General features: G+C 60.4%; 4 protein-coding genes across 4 annotated transcripts; all 4 read right to left on the minus strand.

The window, feature by feature from the left end:
- Positions 1–1878: 1878 nt before the first annotated feature.
- Positions 1879–2664, minus strand: LOC308519289 (THO complex subunit 4-like; the record flags this gene model as incomplete). The annotated part of the gene is made up of 1 exon (XM_081091274.1): positions 1879–2664. A coding segment is annotated over exon 1 (777 nt), but the record flags the coding sequence as incomplete, so codon positions are not given.
- A 3758-nt stretch (positions 2665–6422) lies between these two features.
- Positions 6423–7199, minus strand: LOC308519290 (THO complex subunit 4-like; the record flags this gene model as incomplete). Its single annotated transcript, XM_081091275.1, has 1 exon — positions 6423–7199. A coding segment is annotated over one exon (777 nt), but the record flags the coding sequence as incomplete, so codon positions are not given.
- Positions 7200–10961: 3762 nt separating this feature from the next.
- On the minus strand, positions 10962–11747 carry LOC308519291 (THO complex subunit 4-like; the record flags this gene model as incomplete). The annotated part of the gene is made up of 1 exon (XM_081091276.1): positions 10962–11747. A coding segment is annotated over exon 1 (777 nt), but the record flags the coding sequence as incomplete, so codon positions are not given.
- Positions 11748–15504: 3757 nt separating this feature from the next.
- LOC308519292 (THO complex subunit 4-like) lies at positions 15505–16281 on the minus strand (the record flags this gene model as incomplete). The annotated part of the gene is made up of 1 exon (XM_081091277.1): positions 15505–16281. A coding segment is annotated over one exon (777 nt), but the record flags the coding sequence as incomplete, so codon positions are not given.
- Between the last annotated feature and the right edge of the window lie 346 nt (positions 16282–16627).

Below are 16627 nucleotides of genomic sequence, written 5' to 3' on the forward strand. Positions count from 1 at the left end.
AGGGCGGGACGGGCTCTTACGCCATGCTTGGGCTGGGCCCTCTGGTCCAGCTCCCTCTCTGGATGAATGCTCAGGCCCCTGTCCAGAGACCAAGTAACCCGGCCGGGCCACATGGGCTTGCCGAAGGGTCTAAAGCATTGAACGGCTGGATCAATGTCATTACTAAAGAGGGGTTTTTTCGTTTGTTTGTTTTTCTTTTCATTTCATTTCATTTCATTTCATTTCATTTTCTGTGTGCGTGTGCGTGTGCGTGGAGGGGGGGAGCCGGGGGAGGTGCGTGGGTGTGGTTGTGGGTGTGCTTCTGCGTGTGCGTGTGCGTGTGCGTGTGCGCGCGCGCGCGCGCGCGCGCGTGTGTGTGTGTGTGTGTGTGTGTGTGTAAATCCGCAGTCACGCACGGACACTTCTTGGTCTGCATGGCCCGTCGGAAACCATGAGCACCCTTCAGCCCCTGCCTTCTTGCAGACAGCGTGCCCCCTGCTCGTCCTTTCCTGCTCCGGTTAAGTCCCGGCACCTGGCTCCGGCTGCAGAAAGGTGGTGGCTTGCTTTGGTGCTTCTCGACCAGCTGAGGGCGGGACCAGCTCTTCGGCCCCGGCCCCAGTCAACCCAATCCACAGCCAAAGACTATGTCAGGGCAGGGCCATCTGGTCGGCCGCCCCTCCCCCCCCCCCACCCCCCTCCCTCTGTGGATGAATGGCCAGGCCCCCGCCCAGAGACCAGGTTCGGGCCTGGCCATCCGGCCTTGCCGAAGCGTCAGAACGTTGAAAGGCTGGATCAGCGTGTTTTCTAAGGAGGTTTGTGCGTGTGTGTGTGTGTGTTTGTGTGTGTGTGTGTGTGTGTGTGTGTGTGTGTTTGTGTGGTTTTTTTTGGAGGGTTTTTTTGGTGTTGTTTTTGTTTGTTTGTTTGTTTGTTTGTTTGTTTTTGCTGCACCCATTTCTGTTTATTATGGCCAAGGTGAAAACGCCAGCTCCTCCACAACAGCAACCAGTAAAATTTTTCCCCAAAATGACTAGGTACAACACAGGTCTTTTTCGGAATTTTTTAATAAAATAAACGTTAAAGAAAACGCTTTGCGTGAGTTTTAATTAAATCCTATTTCAAAACAGAAGAAACAATTCCCCAATGGGCCACAGGTCCCCGCCAGCCCACCCTCGGGAAGCACGGCGAGACGATTTCCAGGCCTAGCTCCACCACCCACGCACGCACTGACTTGGTGGTGCTTTAGCTGGTGTCCATCATGGCGTCGTAAGCGTCCAGGTGGGCGTCCAACTCCTCGGTGTCCATCACCGTGTTGTAAGCGTCCAGCTGGGCGTCCAACTCCTCGGTGTCCATGACCGTGTTGTAAGCGTCCAGCAGGGCGTCCTCCAACTCCTCGGCGCCCCTCATCGCGTTGTAAGCGTCCTTCTGGGGGTCCAGCTGCTCGGCGCCCCTCATCGCGTTGTAAGCGTCCTTCTGTGGGTCCAGCTGCTCGGCGCCCCTCATCGCGTTGTAAGCGTCCTTCTGGGGGTCCAGCTGCTCGGCGCCCCTCATCACGTTGTACGCGTCCTTCTGGGGGTCCAACTCCTCGGCGCCCCTCATGGCATTGTACGCGTCCTTCTGGGCGTCCATCTCCTCCGTGTCCCTCATCGCGCCGGCAGTGCTCAGCTGGGCGTCCAACTTTTTGGTGCCCCTCATCGGGCTGCCAGTGCTCACCTGGGCGTCCAGCTTTTTGGTGCTCCTCATCGCGTTGTAAGCGTCCAGCTGGGCGTCCAACTCCTCGGCGCCCCTCATCGCGTTGTAAGCGTCCAGCTGGGCGTCCAACTTCTTGGTGCCCCTCATCGCGCTGCCACTGTTCACCTGGGCGTCCAACTTTTTGGTGCCCCTCATCGGGCTGCCAGTGCTCACCTGGGCGTCCAGGTTTTTGGTGCTCCTCATCGAGTTGTAAGCGTCCAGCTGGGCGTCCAACTCCTCCGCAGCGATCTGTTGCTTTGAATTGCGTCCGGTGCCCCTGCCTGTAACCCGGCTGCCTCCGCGGGCGCGACTCGGTGTGCCGCCGCCAAAGCCTCCAGATCCTCGGTGTGTAGTCAGCCCGCCTCTGTTGCCACTCTGTACCGGCCTGCGCTGCGTGTGTATCTGTGAGGTGACGAGCTGGATGTTGAGGGGGCGGCCATCCAAAGGCACGCCGTGGTACTGTTTCATGGCTTCCAGGGCGTCTGCCTTCCGCTCAAAGTGCACGTGGGCTGACCCCAGGCTGCGGCCAGAGCGGTCGTAGTGGACACCGGCCTTCTTCAGAGGCCCGAACTCCGCAAACAGCTGCTGGACGTCCGCGTCGGACACTCCGAAGGCCAGGTTGGACAGAAGCAGCTTCCCCCCGGTCACCAGGCCGGCGCCCCTGCCCAAGCCCCTGCGGAAGCGGTCGCGTGGCCACGCGTCGGGAAGCTGTCTCGGCCTGCTGTAGGGCGCCGGCCGGTTCCTGCCTCGGCCGAGGGCCGCCCGGTTCCTGCACGGCCCGCCGCCCTGGCTCACTGGTGCGGCGGTTTGCGCTCCGCCACTGCGGCCTCCCTGGGAGCCGGCCCGGCCTCGGTCCCGGCCTCGGTCCCTGCCCCCGCCGCGGCCGCCCCGCTGGCTCCGGTTCAGCCTAATGATGTCGTCCAGAGACATGTTGACTTTGTCGGCCATGGCGGGCCCGGAATCGGCCTCGGATCGAGCCCGTGCGGGAAGCACGCCGGCCCTGAGCGGGCACCAGATGTTGGGGTCCAGGCGCAGGGATTCGCAAAGGTGTGGACGGACTCCTCGCGGAAGACGAAATGACAGGGAGACAGCGTTCGGACAGAGACAGCGTTCAGACGGAGACAGCGTTCGGACGGAGACAGCGTTCGGACCGAGACAGCATTCGGACCGAGACAGCGTTCACACGGAGACAGCGTTCAGACGCGCCCAGGGCTGAGAAGGTCTGCGAACCATAGACGCTGCGAGGCGCTGCCGCCCCTGCTTTTATAGCCCCAGAGCGTGGTGGGAGGAGCCAGAGAGACCCACCAATCAGCCGCTCCCAGGAATGAAGCGCCACTGTTTGGGAGACGCCAACTTTAGGGTGGGGCAGGTGGCCCAATCTCAAGGAAAGGCTCTCCCGAACGTGGCTGCGACGCCTGGGGTGCTTGACCGGCGCCTCTTGGGCAGGCTCCTCCAACCCGGGACCCGTGAAGAGTGTTGGGGGGTTTTATTTTACTTTATGTTATTCTTTCTTAATTCTGTGCTCATTTCTCTTCGTTCATTGCAATGGATTCTATCTCTCGGCAATGAACCGTTGTAAACATCGGTCCCATTTGCATTTGAAGGGAGCGGGCGGGGTGTGCGGGGGGCTGAGGGCGGGGGTGGGGGGGGTGGGGGTTGGGGGGAGGAAGGGGGCCAGGTTTGCGGGACGGGGGAGGGGGAGACCGGAGACGCAAACACCCCGGTCGTAGCGGCCCTTGGGGGTCATGGGAGGCAGAGGCTGAGGTGGATGTGAATGAAATGTGTATGCTTTCGTACCTTAGCTCTGAGCCCAGGACGCCAGAGGCCACCAGCAGTCAAACAGCCCCGTCAGAGAGCGGTGGTATAGATGTGTATGGATCTGTCCCTGTTCGTCGGTCTATGCTGTTCTCTATATTCCACGAATGAGTGAGATCGTGTGGTATTCATTTTTCTCTGACGGGCTAATTTCACTTAGCATAATGCTCTCCAGTTCCATCCATGCTGGCAAGAATTCCTTCTTTTCCCTACTTTTTTACCGCAGCGTAGTATTCCACTGTGTGGATGTAGCACAGTTGTGTGTGTGCGTGTTTGTGTTTACTGCATTTCTGTGAAATGCCCCCCCCCCCCCACACCCCTATAGGCATATCCCTGGAGGCATCTCCCTACAGAAAGCAGCTTACCTACAGAAAGCAGCTTAGCGTTTGGCCCCTCCCTTGGGAGGGGGGGGTGGGTTTGGGGGCGGTGGGGCGCGGGGGGGGGGGCGGGGGGAGGGGGGACCCAGGTGCCAATGGCACCTTGAGGGCTTCCAGTGTGGTGGGAGCAGGGACACCTTGCAGGTTACATGAATCCATCTCTGGAAGAGGACACTGAGGCTGATGCAGGTGAAACTGATTTGCATAAACGGGTCAGTTATCAGGGAGACCGGAAGCTGGAGTTGAAGAAGTTGAGGGCCAGGGCGAGGGTGCCCTTCTGAACAGGGTGAAGAGTGGGGGCCTAGGGAGAGAATGCCCTCTGTCTGCAGTCAAACAGCTTAGCCCTACCGGGGGAGGGCATGACTCGTCCCCGTGTCTGTGGGGCCCTTGGGAGCAGGGTCTGAGGGAGGCGAGTGCTTGTCTGGGCGTGACTGCGGACGTAAACACACAGTCACGCACAGACGCTTCTTGACCTGAATGGTCCGTCGGCATCCATGAGCACCCTTCAGCCCCTGCCTTCTCGTAGGCGGCGCGCCCCCTGCTTGTCCTTCCCCCCTCAGGTCAAGTCTGGGCACCTGTTTCTGCCTTCCCCAGAGGTGGCTGCAGGAGGGTGACCTGCATTAGCGCTACTCGACCAGCAGAGGGCGGGACGGGCTCTTACGCCATGCTTGGGCTGGGCCCTCTGGTCCAGCTCCCTCTCTGGATGAATGCTCAGGCCCCTGTCCAGAGACCAAGTAACCCGGCCGGGCCACATGGGCTTGCCGAAGGGTCTAAAGCATTGAACGGCTGGATCAATGTCATTACTAAAGAGGGGTTTTTTCGTTTGTTTGTTTTTCTTTTCATTTCATTTCATTTCATTTCATTTCATTTCATTTTCTGTGTGCGTGTGCGTGTGCGTGGAGGGGGGGAGCCGGGGGAGGTGCGTGGGTGTGGTTGTGGGTGTGCTTCTGCGTGTGCGTGTGCGTGTGCGTGTGCGCGCGCGCGCGCGCGCGCGCGCGTGTGTGTGTGTGTGTGTGTGTGTGTAAACCCGCAGTCACGCACGGACACTTCTTGGTCTGCATGGCCCGTCGGAAACCATGAGCACCCTTCAGCCCCTGCCTTCTTGCAGACAGCGTGCCCCCTGCTCGTCCTTTCCTGCTCCGGTTAAGTCCCGGCACCTGGCTCCGGCTGCAGAAAGGTGGTGGCTTGCTTTGGTGCTTCTCGACCAGCTGAGGGCGGGACCAGCTCTTCGGCCCCGGCCCCAGTCAACCCAATCCACAGCCAAAGACTATGTCAGGGCAGGGCCATCTGGTCGGCCGCCCCTCCCCCCCCCCACCCCCCTCCCTCTGTGGATGAATGGCCAGGCCCCCGCCCAGAGACCAGGTTCGGGCCTGGCCATCCGGCCTTGCCGAAGCGTCAGAACGTTGAAAGGCTGGATCAGCGTGTTTTCTAAGGAGGTTTGTGCGTGTGTGTGTGTGTGTTTGTGTGTGTGTGTGTGTGTGTGTGTGTGTGTGTTTGTGTGGTTTTTTTTGGAGGGTTTTTTTGTTGTTGTTTTTGTTTGTTTGTTTGTTTGTTTGTTTGTTTTTGCTGCACCCATTTCTGTTTATTATGGCCAAGGTGAAAACGCCAGCTCCTCCACAACAGCAACCAGTAAAATTTTTCCCCAAAATGACTAGGTACAACACAGGTCTTTTTCGGAATTTTTTAATAAAATAAACGTTAAAGAAAACGCTTTGCGTGAGTTTTAATTAAATCCTATTTCAAAACAGAAGAAACAATTCCCCAATGGGCCACAGGTCCCCGCCAGCCCACCCTCGGGAAGCACGGCGAGACGATTTCCAGGCCTAGCTCCACCACCCACGCACGCACTGACTTGGTGGTGCTTTAGCTGGTGTCCATCATGGCGTCGTAAGCGTCCAGCTGGGCATCCAACTCCTCGGTGTCCATCACCGTGTTGTAAGCGTCCAGCTGGGCGTCCAACTCCTCGGTGTCCATGACCGTGTTGTAAGCGTCCAGCAGGGCGTCCTCCAACTCCTCGGCGCCCCTCATCGCGTTGTAAGCGTCCTTCTGGGGGTCCAGCTGCTCGGCGCCCCTCATCGCGTTGTAAGCGTCCTTCTGTGGGTCCAGCTGCTCGGCGCCCCTCATCGCGTTGTAAGCGTCCTTCTGGGGGTCCAGCTGCTCGGCGCCCCTCATCGCGTTGTACGCGTCCTTCTGGGGGTCCAACTCCTCGGCGCCCCTCATGGCATTGTACGCGTCCTTCTGGGCGTCCATCTCCTCCGTGTCCCTCATCGCGCCGGCAGTGCTCAGCTGGGCGTCCAACTTTTTGGTGCCCCTCATCGGGCTGCCAGTGCTCACCTGGGCGTCCAGCTTTTTGGTGCTCCTCATCGCGTTGTAAGCGTCCAGCTGGGCGTCCAACTCCTCGGCGCCCCTCATCGCGTTGTAAGCGTCCAGCTGGGCGTCCAACTTCTTGGTGCCCCTCATCGCGCTGCCACTGTTCACCTGGGCGTCCAACTTTTTGGTGCCCCTCATCGGGCTGCCAGTGCTCACCTGGGCGTCCAGGTTTTTGGTGCTCCTCATCGAGTTGTAAGCGTCCAGCTGGGCGTCCAACTCCTCCGCAGCGATCTGTTGCTTTGAATTGCGTCCGGTGCCCCTGCCTGTAACCCGGCTGCCTCCGCGGGCGCGACTCGGCGTGCCGCCGCCAAAGCCTCCAGATCCTCGGTGTGTAGTCAGCCCGCCTCTGTTGCCACTCTGTACCGGCGTGCGCTGCGTGTGTATCTGTGAGGTGACGAGCTGGATGTTGAGGGGGCGGCCATCCAAAGGCACGCCGTGGTACTGTTTCATGGCTTCCAGGGCGTCTGCCTTCCGCTCAAAGTGCACGTGGGCTGACCCCAGGCTGCGGCCAGAGCGGTCGTAGTGGACACCGGCCTTCTTCAGAGGCCCGAACTCCGCAAACAGCTGCTGGACGTCCGCGTCGGACACTCCGAAGGCCAGGTTGGACAGAAGCAGCTTCCCCCCGGTCACCAGGCCGGCGCCCCTGCCCAAGCCCCTGCGGAAGCGGTCGCGTGGCCACGCGTCGGGAAGCTGTCTCGGCCTGCTGTAGGGCGCCGGCCGGTTCCTGCCTCGGCCGAGGGCCGCCCGGTTCCGGCACGGCCCGCCGCCCTGGCTCACTGGTGCGGCGGTTTGCGCTCCGCCACTGCGGCCTCCCTGGGAGCCGGCCCGGCCTCGGTCCCGGCCTCGGTCCCTGCCCCCGCCGCGGCCGCCCCGCTGGCTCCGGTTCAGCCTAATGATGTCGTCCAGAGACATGTTGACTTTGTCGGCCATGGCGAGCCCGGAATCGGCCTCGGATCGAGCCCGTGCGGGAAGCACGCCGGCCCTGAGCGGGCACCAGATGTTGGGGTCCAGGCGCAGGGATTCGCAAAGGTGTGGACGGACTCCTCGCGGAAGACGAAATGACAGGGAGACAGCGTTCGGACAGAGACAGCGTTCAGACGGAGACAGCGTTCGGACGGAGACAGCGTTCGGACCGAGACAGCGTTCGGACCGAGACAGCGTTCACACGGAGACAGCGTTCAGACGCGCCCAGGGCTGAGAAGGTCTGCGAACCATAGACGCTGCGAGGCGCTGCCGCCCCTGCTTTTATAGCCCCAGAGCGTGGTGGGAGGAGCCAGAGAGACCCACCAATCAGCCGCTCCCAGGAATGAAGCGCCACTGTTTGGGAGACGCCAACTTTAGGGTGGGGCAGGTGGCCCAATCTCAAGGAAAGGCTCTCCCGAACGTGGCTGCGACGCCTGGGGTGCTTGACCGGCGCCTCTTGGGCAGGCTCCTCCAACCCGGGACCCGTGAAGAGTGTTGGGGGGTTTTATTTTACTTTATGTTATTCTTTCTTAATTCTGTGCTCATTTCTCTTCGTTCATTGCAATGGATTCTATCTCTCGGCAATGAACCGTTGTAAACATCGGTCCCATTTGCATTTGAAGGGAGCGGGCGGGGTGTGCGGGGGGCTGAGGGCGGGGGTGGGGGGGTGGGGGTTGGGGGGAGGAAGGGGGCCAGGTTTGCGGGAGGGGGGAGGGGGAGACCGGAGACGCAAACACCCCGGTCGTAGCGGCCCTTGGGGGTCATGGGAGGCAGAGGCTGAGGTGGATGTGAATGAAATGTGTATGCTTTCGTACCTTAGCTCTGAGCCCAGGACGCCAGAGGCCACCAGCAGTCAAACAGCCCCGTCAGAGAGCGGTGGTATAGATGTGTATGGATCTGTCCCTGTTCGTCGGTCTATGCTGTTCTCTATATTCCACGAATGAGTGAGATCGTGTGGTATTCATTTTTCTCTGACGGGCTAATTTCACTTAGCATAATGCTCTCCAGTTCCATCCATGCTGGCAAGAATTCCTTCTTTTCCCTACTTTTTTACCGCAGCGTAGTATTCCACTGTGTGGATGTAGCACAGTTGTGTGTGTGCGTGTTTGTGTTTACTGCATTTCTGTGAAATGCCCCCCCCCACACACACCCCTATAGGCATATCCCTGGAGGCATCTCCCTACAGAAAGCAGCTTACCTACAGAAAGCAGCTTAGCGTTTGGCCCCTCCCTTGGGAGGGGGGGGTGGGTTTGGGGGCGGTGGGGCGCGGGGGGGGGGCGGGGGGAGGGGGGACCCAGGTGCCAATGGCACCTTGAGGGCTTCCAGTGTGGTGGGAGCAGGGACACCTTGCAGGTTACATGAATCCATCTCTGGAAGAGGACACTGAGGCTGAGGCAGGTGAAACTGATTTGCATAAACGGGTCAGTTATCAGGGAGACCGGAAGCTGGAGTTGAAGAAGTTGAGGGCCAGGGCGAGGGTGCCCTTCTGAACAGGGTGAAGAGTGGGGGCCTAGGGAGAGAATGCCCTCTGTCTGCAGTCAAACAGCTTAGCCCTACCGAGGGAGGGCATGACTCGTCCCCGTGTCTGTGGGGCCCTTGGGAGCAGGGTCTGAGGGAGGCGAGTGCTTGTCTGGGCGTGACTGCGGACGTAAACACACAGTCACGCACAGACGCTTCTTGACCTGAATGGTCCGTCGGCATCCATGAGCACCCTTCAGCCCCTGCCTTCTCGTAGGCGGCGCGCCCCCTGCTTGTCCTTCCCCCCTCAGGTCAAGTCTGGGCACCTGTTTCTGCCTTCCCCAGAGGTGGCTGCAGGAGGGTGACCTGCATTAGCGCTACTCGACCAGCAGAGGGCGGGACGGGCTCTTACGCCATGCTTGGGCTGGGCCCTCTGGTCCAGCTCCCTCTCTGGATGAATGCTCAGGCCCCTGTCCAGAGACCAAGTAACCCGGCCGGGCCACATGGGCTTGCCGAAGGGTCTAAAGCATTGAACGGCTGGATCAATGTCATTACTAAAGAGGGGTTTTTTCGTTTGTTTGTTTTTCTTTTCATTTCATTTCATTTCATTTCATTTCATTTCATTTTCTGTGTGCGTGTGCGTGTGCGTGGAGGGGGGGAGCCGGGGGAGGTGCGTGGGTGTGGTTGTGGGTGTGCTTCTGCGTGTGCGTGTGCGTGTGCGTGTGCGCGCGCGCGCGCGCGCGTGTGTGTGTGTGTGTGTGTGTGTGTGTGTGTAAATCCGCAGTCACGCACGGACACTTCTTGGTCTGCATGGCCCGTCGGAAACCATGAGCACCCTTCAGCCCCTGCCTTCTTGCAGACAGCGTGCCCCCTGCTCGTCCTTTCCCGCTCCGGTTAAGTCCCGGCACCTGGCTCCGGCTGCAGAAAGGTGGTGGCTTGCTTTGGTGCTTCTCGACCAGCTGAGGGCGGGACCAGCTCTTCGGCCCCGGCCCCAGTCAACCCAATCCACAGCCAAAGACTATGTCAGGGCAGGGCCATCTGGTCGGCCGCCCCTCCCCCCCCCCCACCCCCCTCCCTCTGTGGATGAATGGCCAGGCCCCCGCCCAGAGACCAGGTTCGGGCCTGGCCATCCGGCCTTGCCGAAGCGTCAGAACGTTGAAAGGCTGGATCAGCGTGTTTTCTAAGGAGGTTTGTGCGTGTGTGTGTGTGTGTTTGTGTGTGTGTGTGTGTGTGTGTGTGTGTTTGTGTGGTTTTTTTTGGAGGGTTTTTTTGTTGTTGTTTTTGTTTGTTTGTTTGTTTGTTTGTTTGTTTTTGCTGCACCCATTTCTGTTTATTATGGCCAAGGTGAAAACGCCAGCTCCTCCACAACAGCAACCAGTAAAATTTTTCCCCAAAATGACTAGGTACAACACAGGTCTTTTTCGGAATTTTTTAATAAAATAAACGTTAAAGAAAACGCTTTGCGTGAGTTTTAATTAAATCCTATTTCAAAACAGAAGAAACAATTCCCCAATGGGCCACAGGTCCCTGCCAGCCCACCCTCGGGAAGCACGGCGAGACGATTTCCAGGCCTAGCTCCACCACCCACGCACGCACTGACTTGGTGGTGCTTTAGCTGGTGTCCATCATGGCGTCGTAAGCGTCCAGGTGGGCGTCCAACTCCTCGGTGTCCATCACCGTGTTGTAAGCGTCCAGCTGGGCGTCCAACTCCTCGGTGTCCATGACCGTGTTGTAAGCGTCCAGCAGGGCGTCCTCCAACTCCTCGGCGCCCCTCATCGCGTTGTAAGCGTCCTTCTGGGGGTCCAGCTGCTCGGCGCCCCTCATCGCGTTGTAAGCGTCCTTCTGTGGGTCCAGCTGCTCGGCGCCCCTCATCGCGTTGTAAGCGTCCTTCTGGGGGTCCAGCTGCTCGGCGCCCCTCATCGCGTTGTACGCGTCCTTCTGGGGGTCCAACTCCTCGGCGCCCCTCATGGCATTGTACGCGTCCTTCTGGGCGTCCATCTCCTCCGTGTCCCTCATCGCGCCGGCAGTGCTCAGCTGGGCGTCCAACTTTTTGGTGCCCCTCATCGGGCTGCCAGTGCTCACCTGGGCGTCCAGCTTTTTGGTGCTCCTCATCGCGTTGTAAGCGTCCAGCTGGGCGTCCAACTCCTCGGCGCCCCTCATCGCGTTGTAAGCGTCCAGCTGGGCGTCCAACTTCTTGGTGCCCCTCATCGCGCTGCCACTGTTCACCTGGGCGTCCAACTTTTTGGTGCCCCTCATCGGGCTGCCAGTGCTCACCTGGGCGTCCAGGTTTTTGGTGCTCCTCATCGAGTTGTAAGCGTCCAGCTGGGCGTCCAACTCCTCCGCAGCGATCTGTTGCTTTGAATTGCGTCCGGTGCCCCTGCCTGTAACCCGGCTGCCTCCGCGGGCGCGACTCGGCGTGCCGCCGCCAAAGCCTCCAGATCCTCGGTGTGTAGTCAGCCCGCCTCTGTTGCCACTCTGTACCGGCGTGCGCTGCGTGTGTATCTGTGAGGTGACGAGCTGGATGTTGAGGGGGCGGCCATCCAAAGGCACGCCGTGGTACTGTTTCATGGCTTCCAGGGCGTCTGCCTTCCGCTCAAAGTGCACGTGGGCTGACCCCAGGCTGCGGCCAGAGCGGTCGTAGTGGACACCGGCCTTCTTCAGAGGCCCGAACTCCGCAAACAGCTGCTGGACGTCCGCGTCGGACACTCCGAAGGCCAGGTTGGACAGAAGCAGCTTCCCCCCGGTCACCAGGCCGGCGCCCCTGCCCAAGCCCCTGCGGAAGCGGTCGCGTGGCCACGCGTCGGGAAGCTGTCTCGGCCTGCTGTAGGGCGCCGGCCGGTTCCTGCCTCGGCCGAGGGCCGCCCGGTTCCTGCACGGCCCGCCGCCCTGGCTCACTGGTGCGGCGGTTTGCGCTCCGCCACTGCGGCCTCCCTGGGAGCCGGCCCGGCCTCGGTCCCGGCCTCGGTCCCTGCCCCCGCCGCGGCCGCCCCGCTGGCTCCGGTTCAGCCTAATGATGTCGTCCAGAGACATGTTGACTTTGTCGGCCATGGCGGGCCCGGAATCGGCCTCGGATCGAGCCCGTGCGGGAAGCACGCCGGCCCTGAGCGGGCACCAGATGTTGGGGTCCAGGCGCAGGGATTCGCAAAGGTGTGGACGGACTCCTCGCGGAAGACGAAATGACAGGGAGACAGCGTTCGGACAGAGACAGCGTTCAGACGGAGACAGCGTTCGGACGGAGACAGCGTTCGGACCGAGACAGCATTCGGACCGAGACAGCGTTCACACGGAGACAGCGTTCAGACGCGCCCAGGGCTGAGAAGGTCTGCGAACCATAGACGCTGCGAGGCGCTGCCGCCCCTGCTTTTATAGCCCCAGAGCGTGGTGGGAGGAGCCAGAGAGACCCACCAATCAGCCGCTCCCAGGAATGAAGCGCCACTGTTTGGGAGACGCCAACTTTAGGGTGGGGCAGGTGGCCCAATCTCAAGGAAAGGCTGTCCCGAACGTGGCTGCGACGCCTGGGGTGCTTGACCGGCGCCTCTTGGGCAGGCTCCTCCAACCCGGGACCCGTGAAGAGTGTTGGGGGGTTTTATTTTACTTTATGTTATTCTTTCTTAATTCTGTGCTCATTTCTCTTCGTTCATTGCAATGGATTCTATCTCTCGGCAATGAACCGTTGTAAACATCGGTCCCATTTGCATTTGAAGGGAGCGGGCGGGGTGTGCGGGGGGCTGAGGGCGGGGGTGGGGGGGGTGGGGGTTGGGGGGAGGAAGGGGGCCAGGTTTGCGGGACGGGGGAGGGGGAGACCGGAGACGCAAACACCCCGGTCGTAGCGGCCCTTGGGGGTCATGGGAGGCAGAGGCTGAGGTGGATGTGAATGAAATGTGTATGCTTTCGTACCTTAGCTCTGAGCCCAGGACGCCAGAGGCCACCAGCAGTCAAACAGCCCCGTCAGAGAGCGGTGGTATAGATGTGTATGGATCTGTCCCTGTTCGTCGGTCTATGCTGTTCTCTATATTCCACGAATGAGTGAGATCGTGTGGTATTCATTTTTCTCTGACGGGCTAATTTCACTTAGCATAATGCTCTCCAGTTCCATCCATGCTGGCAAGAATTCCTTCTTTTCCCTACTTTTTTACCGCAGCGTAGTATTCCACTGTGTGGATGTAGCACAGTTGTGTGTGTGCGTGTTTGTGTTTACTGCATTTCTGTGAAATGCCCCCCCCCCCCACACCCCTATAGGCATATCCCTGGAGGCATCTCCCTACAGAAAGCAGCTTACCTACAGAAAGCAGCTTAGCGTTTGGCCCCTCCCTTGGGAGGGGGGGGTGGGTTTGGGGGCGGTGGGGCGCGGGGGGGGGGGCGGGGGGAGGGGGGACCCAGGTGCCAATGGCACCTTGAGGGCTTCCAGTGTGGTGGGAGCAGGGACACCTTGCAGGTTACATGAATCCATCTCTGGAAGAGGACACTGAGGCTGATGCAGGTGAAACTGATTTGCATAAACGGGTCAGTTATCAGGGAGACCGGAAGCTGGAGTTGAAGAAGTTGAGGGCCAGGGCGAGGGTGCCCTTCTGAACAGGGTGAAGAGTGGGGGCCTAGGGAGAGAATGCCCTCTGTCTGCAGTCAAACAGCTTAGCCCTACCGGGGGAGGGCATGACTCGTCCCCGTGTCTGTGGGGCCCTTGGGAGCAGGGTCTGAGGGAGGCGAGTGCTTGTCTGGGCGTGACTGCGGACGTAAACACACAGTCACGCACAGACGCTTCTTGACCTGAATGGTCCGTCGGCATCCATGAGCACCCTTCAGCCCCTGCCTTCTCGTAGGCGGCGCGCCCCCTGCTTGTCCTTCCCCCCTCAGGTCAAGTCTGGGCACCTGTTTCTGCCTTCCCCAGAGGTGGCTGCAGGAGGGTGACCTGCATTAGCGCTACTCGACCAGCAGAGGGCGGGACGGGCTCTTACGCCATGCTTGGGCTGGGCCCTCTGGTCCAGCTCCCTCTCTGGATGAATGCTCAGGCCCCTGTCCAGAGACCAAGTAACCCGGCCGGGCCACATGGGCTTGCCGAAGGGTCTAAAGCATTGAACGGCTGGATCAATGTCATTACTAAAGAGGGGTTTTTTCGTTTGTTTGTTTTTCTTTTCATTTCATTTCATTTCATTTCATTTCATTTCATTTTCTGTGTGCGTGTGCGTGTGCGTGGAGGGGGGGAGCCGGGGGAGGTGCGTGGGTGTGGTTGTGGGTGTGCTTCTGCGTGTGCGTGTGCGTGTGCGTGTGCGCGCGCGCGCGCGCGCGCGCGTGTGTGTGTGTGTGTGTGTGTGTGTGTAAATCCGCAGTCACGCACGGACACTTCTTGGTCTGCATGGCCCGTCGGAAACCATGAGCACCCTTCAGCCCCTGCCTTCTTGCAGACAGCGTGCCCCCTGCTCGTCCTTTCCTGCTCCGGTTAAGTCCCGGCACCTGGCTCCGGCTGCAGAAAGGTGGTGGCTTGCTTTGGTGCTTCTCGACCAGCTGAGGGCGGGACCAGCTCTTCGGCCCCGGCCCCAGTCAACCCAATCCACAGCCAAAGACTATGTCAGGGCAGGGCCATCTGGTCGGCCGCCCCTCCCCCCCCCCACCCCCCTCCCTCTGTGGACGAATGGCCAGGCCCCCGCCCAGAGACCAGGTTCGGGCCTGGCCATCCGGCCTTGCCGAAGCGTCAGAACGTTGAAAGGCTGGATCAGCGTGTTTTCTAAGGAGGTTTGTGCGTGTGTGTGTGTGTGTTTGTGTGTGTGTGTGTGTGTGTGTGTGTGTGTGTTTGTGTGGTTTTTTTTGGAGGGTTTTTTTGTTGTTGTTTTTGTTTGTTTGTTTGTTTGTTTGTTTGTTTTTGCTGCACCCATTTCTGTTTATTATGGCCAAGGTGAAAACGCCAGCTCCTCCACAACAGCAACCAGTAAAATTTTTCCCCAAAATGACTAGGTACAACACAGGTCTTTTTCGGAATTTTTTAATAAAATAAACGTTAAAGAAAACGCTTTGCGTGAGTTTTAATTAAATCCTATTTCAAAACAGAAGAAACAATTCCCCAATGGGCCACAGGTCCCCGCCAGCCCACCCTCGGGAAGCACGGCGAGACGATTTCCAGGCCTAGCTCCACCACCCACGCACGCACTGACTTGGTGGTGCTTTAGCTGGTGTCCATCATGGCGTCGTAAGCGTCCAGCTGGGCATCCAACTCCTCGGTGTCCATCACCGTGTTGTAAGCGTCCAGCTGGGCGTCCAACTCCTCGGTGTCCATGACCGTGTTGTAAGCGTCCAGCAGGGCGTCCTCCAACTCCTCGGCGCCCCTCATCGCGTTGTAAGCGTCCTTCTGGGGGTCCAGCTGCTCGGCGCCCCTCATCGCGTTGTAAGCGTCCTTCTGTGGGTCCAGCTGCTCGGCGCCCCTCATCGCGTTGTAAGCGTCCTTCTGGGGGTCCAGCTGCTCGGCGCCCCTCATCGCGTTGTACGCGTCCTTCTGGGGGTCCAACTCCTCGGCGCCCCTCATGGCATTGTACGCGTCCTTCTGGGCGTCCATCTCCTCCGTGTCCCTCATCGCGCCGGCAGTGCTCAGCTGGGCGTCCAACTTTTTGGTGCCCCTCATCGGGCTGCCAGTGCTCACCTGGGCGTCCAGCTTTTTGGTGCTCCTCATCGCGTTGTAAGCGTCCAGCTGGGCGTCCAACTCCTCGGCGCCCCTCATCGCGTTGTAAGCGTCCAGCTGGGCGTCCAACTTCTTGGTGCCCCTCATCGCGCTGCCACTGTTCACCTGGGCGTCCAACTTTTTGGTGCCCCTCATCGGGCTGCCAGTGCTCACCTGGGCGTCCAGCTTTTTGGTGCTCCTCATCGAGTTGTAAGCGTCCAGCTGGGCGTCCAACTCCTCCGCAGCGATCTGTTGCTTTGAATTGCGTCCGGTGCCCCTGCCTGTAACCCGGCTGCCTCCGCGGGCGCGACTCGGCGTGCCGCCGCCAAAGCCTCCAGATCCTCGGTGTGTAGTCAGCCCGCCTCTGTTGCCACTCTGTACCGGCGTGCGCTGCGTGTGTATCTGTGAGGTGACGAGCTGGATGTTGAGGGGGCGGCCATCCAAAGGCACGCCGTGGTACTGTTTCATGGCTTCCAGGGCGTCTGCCTTCCGCTCAAAGTGCACGTGGGCTGACCCCAGGCTGCGGCCAGAGCGGTCGTAGTGGACACCGGCCTTCTTCAGAGGCCCGAACTCCGCAAACAGCTGCTGGACGTCCGCGTCGGACACTCCGAAGGCCAGGTTGGACAGAAGCAGCTTCCCCCCGGTCACCAGGCCGGCGCCCCTGCCCAAGCCCCTGCGGAAGCGGTCGCGTGGCCACGCGTCGGGAAGCTGTCTCGGCCTGCTGTAGGGCGCCGGCCGGTTCCTGCCTCGGCCGAGGGCCGCCCGGTTCCGGCACGGCCCGCCGCCCTGGCTCACTGGTGCGGCGGTTTGCGCTCCGCCACTGCGGCCTCCCTGGGAGCCGGCCCGGCCTCGGTCCCGGCCTCGGTCCCTGCCCCCGCCGCGGCCGCCCCGCTGGCTCCGGTTCAGCCTAATGATGTCGTCCAGAGACATGTTGACTTTGTCGGCCATGGCGAGCCCGGAATCGGCCTCGGATCGAGCCCGTGCGGGAAGCACGCCGGCCCTGAGCGGGCACCAGATGTTGGGGTCCAGGCGCAGGGATTCGCAAAGGTGTGGACGGACTCCTCGCGGAAGACGAAATGACAGGGAGACAGCGTTCGGACAGAGACAGCGTTCAGACGGAGACAGCGTTCGGACGGAGACAGCGTTCGGACCGAGACAGCGTTCGGACCGAGACAGCGTTCACACGGAGACAGCGTTCAGACGCGCCCAGGGCTGAGAAGGTCTGCGAACCATAGACGCTGCGAGGCGCTGCCGCCCCTGCTTTTATAGCCCCAGAGCGTGGTGGGAGGAGCCA

Source organism: Myotis nattereri (genome assembly GCF_964212035.1).
Source record: "Myotis nattereri genome assembly, chromosome: 5".
Lineage (NCBI taxonomy): Eukaryota > Metazoa > Chordata > Mammalia > Chiroptera > Vespertilionidae > Myotis > Myotis nattereri.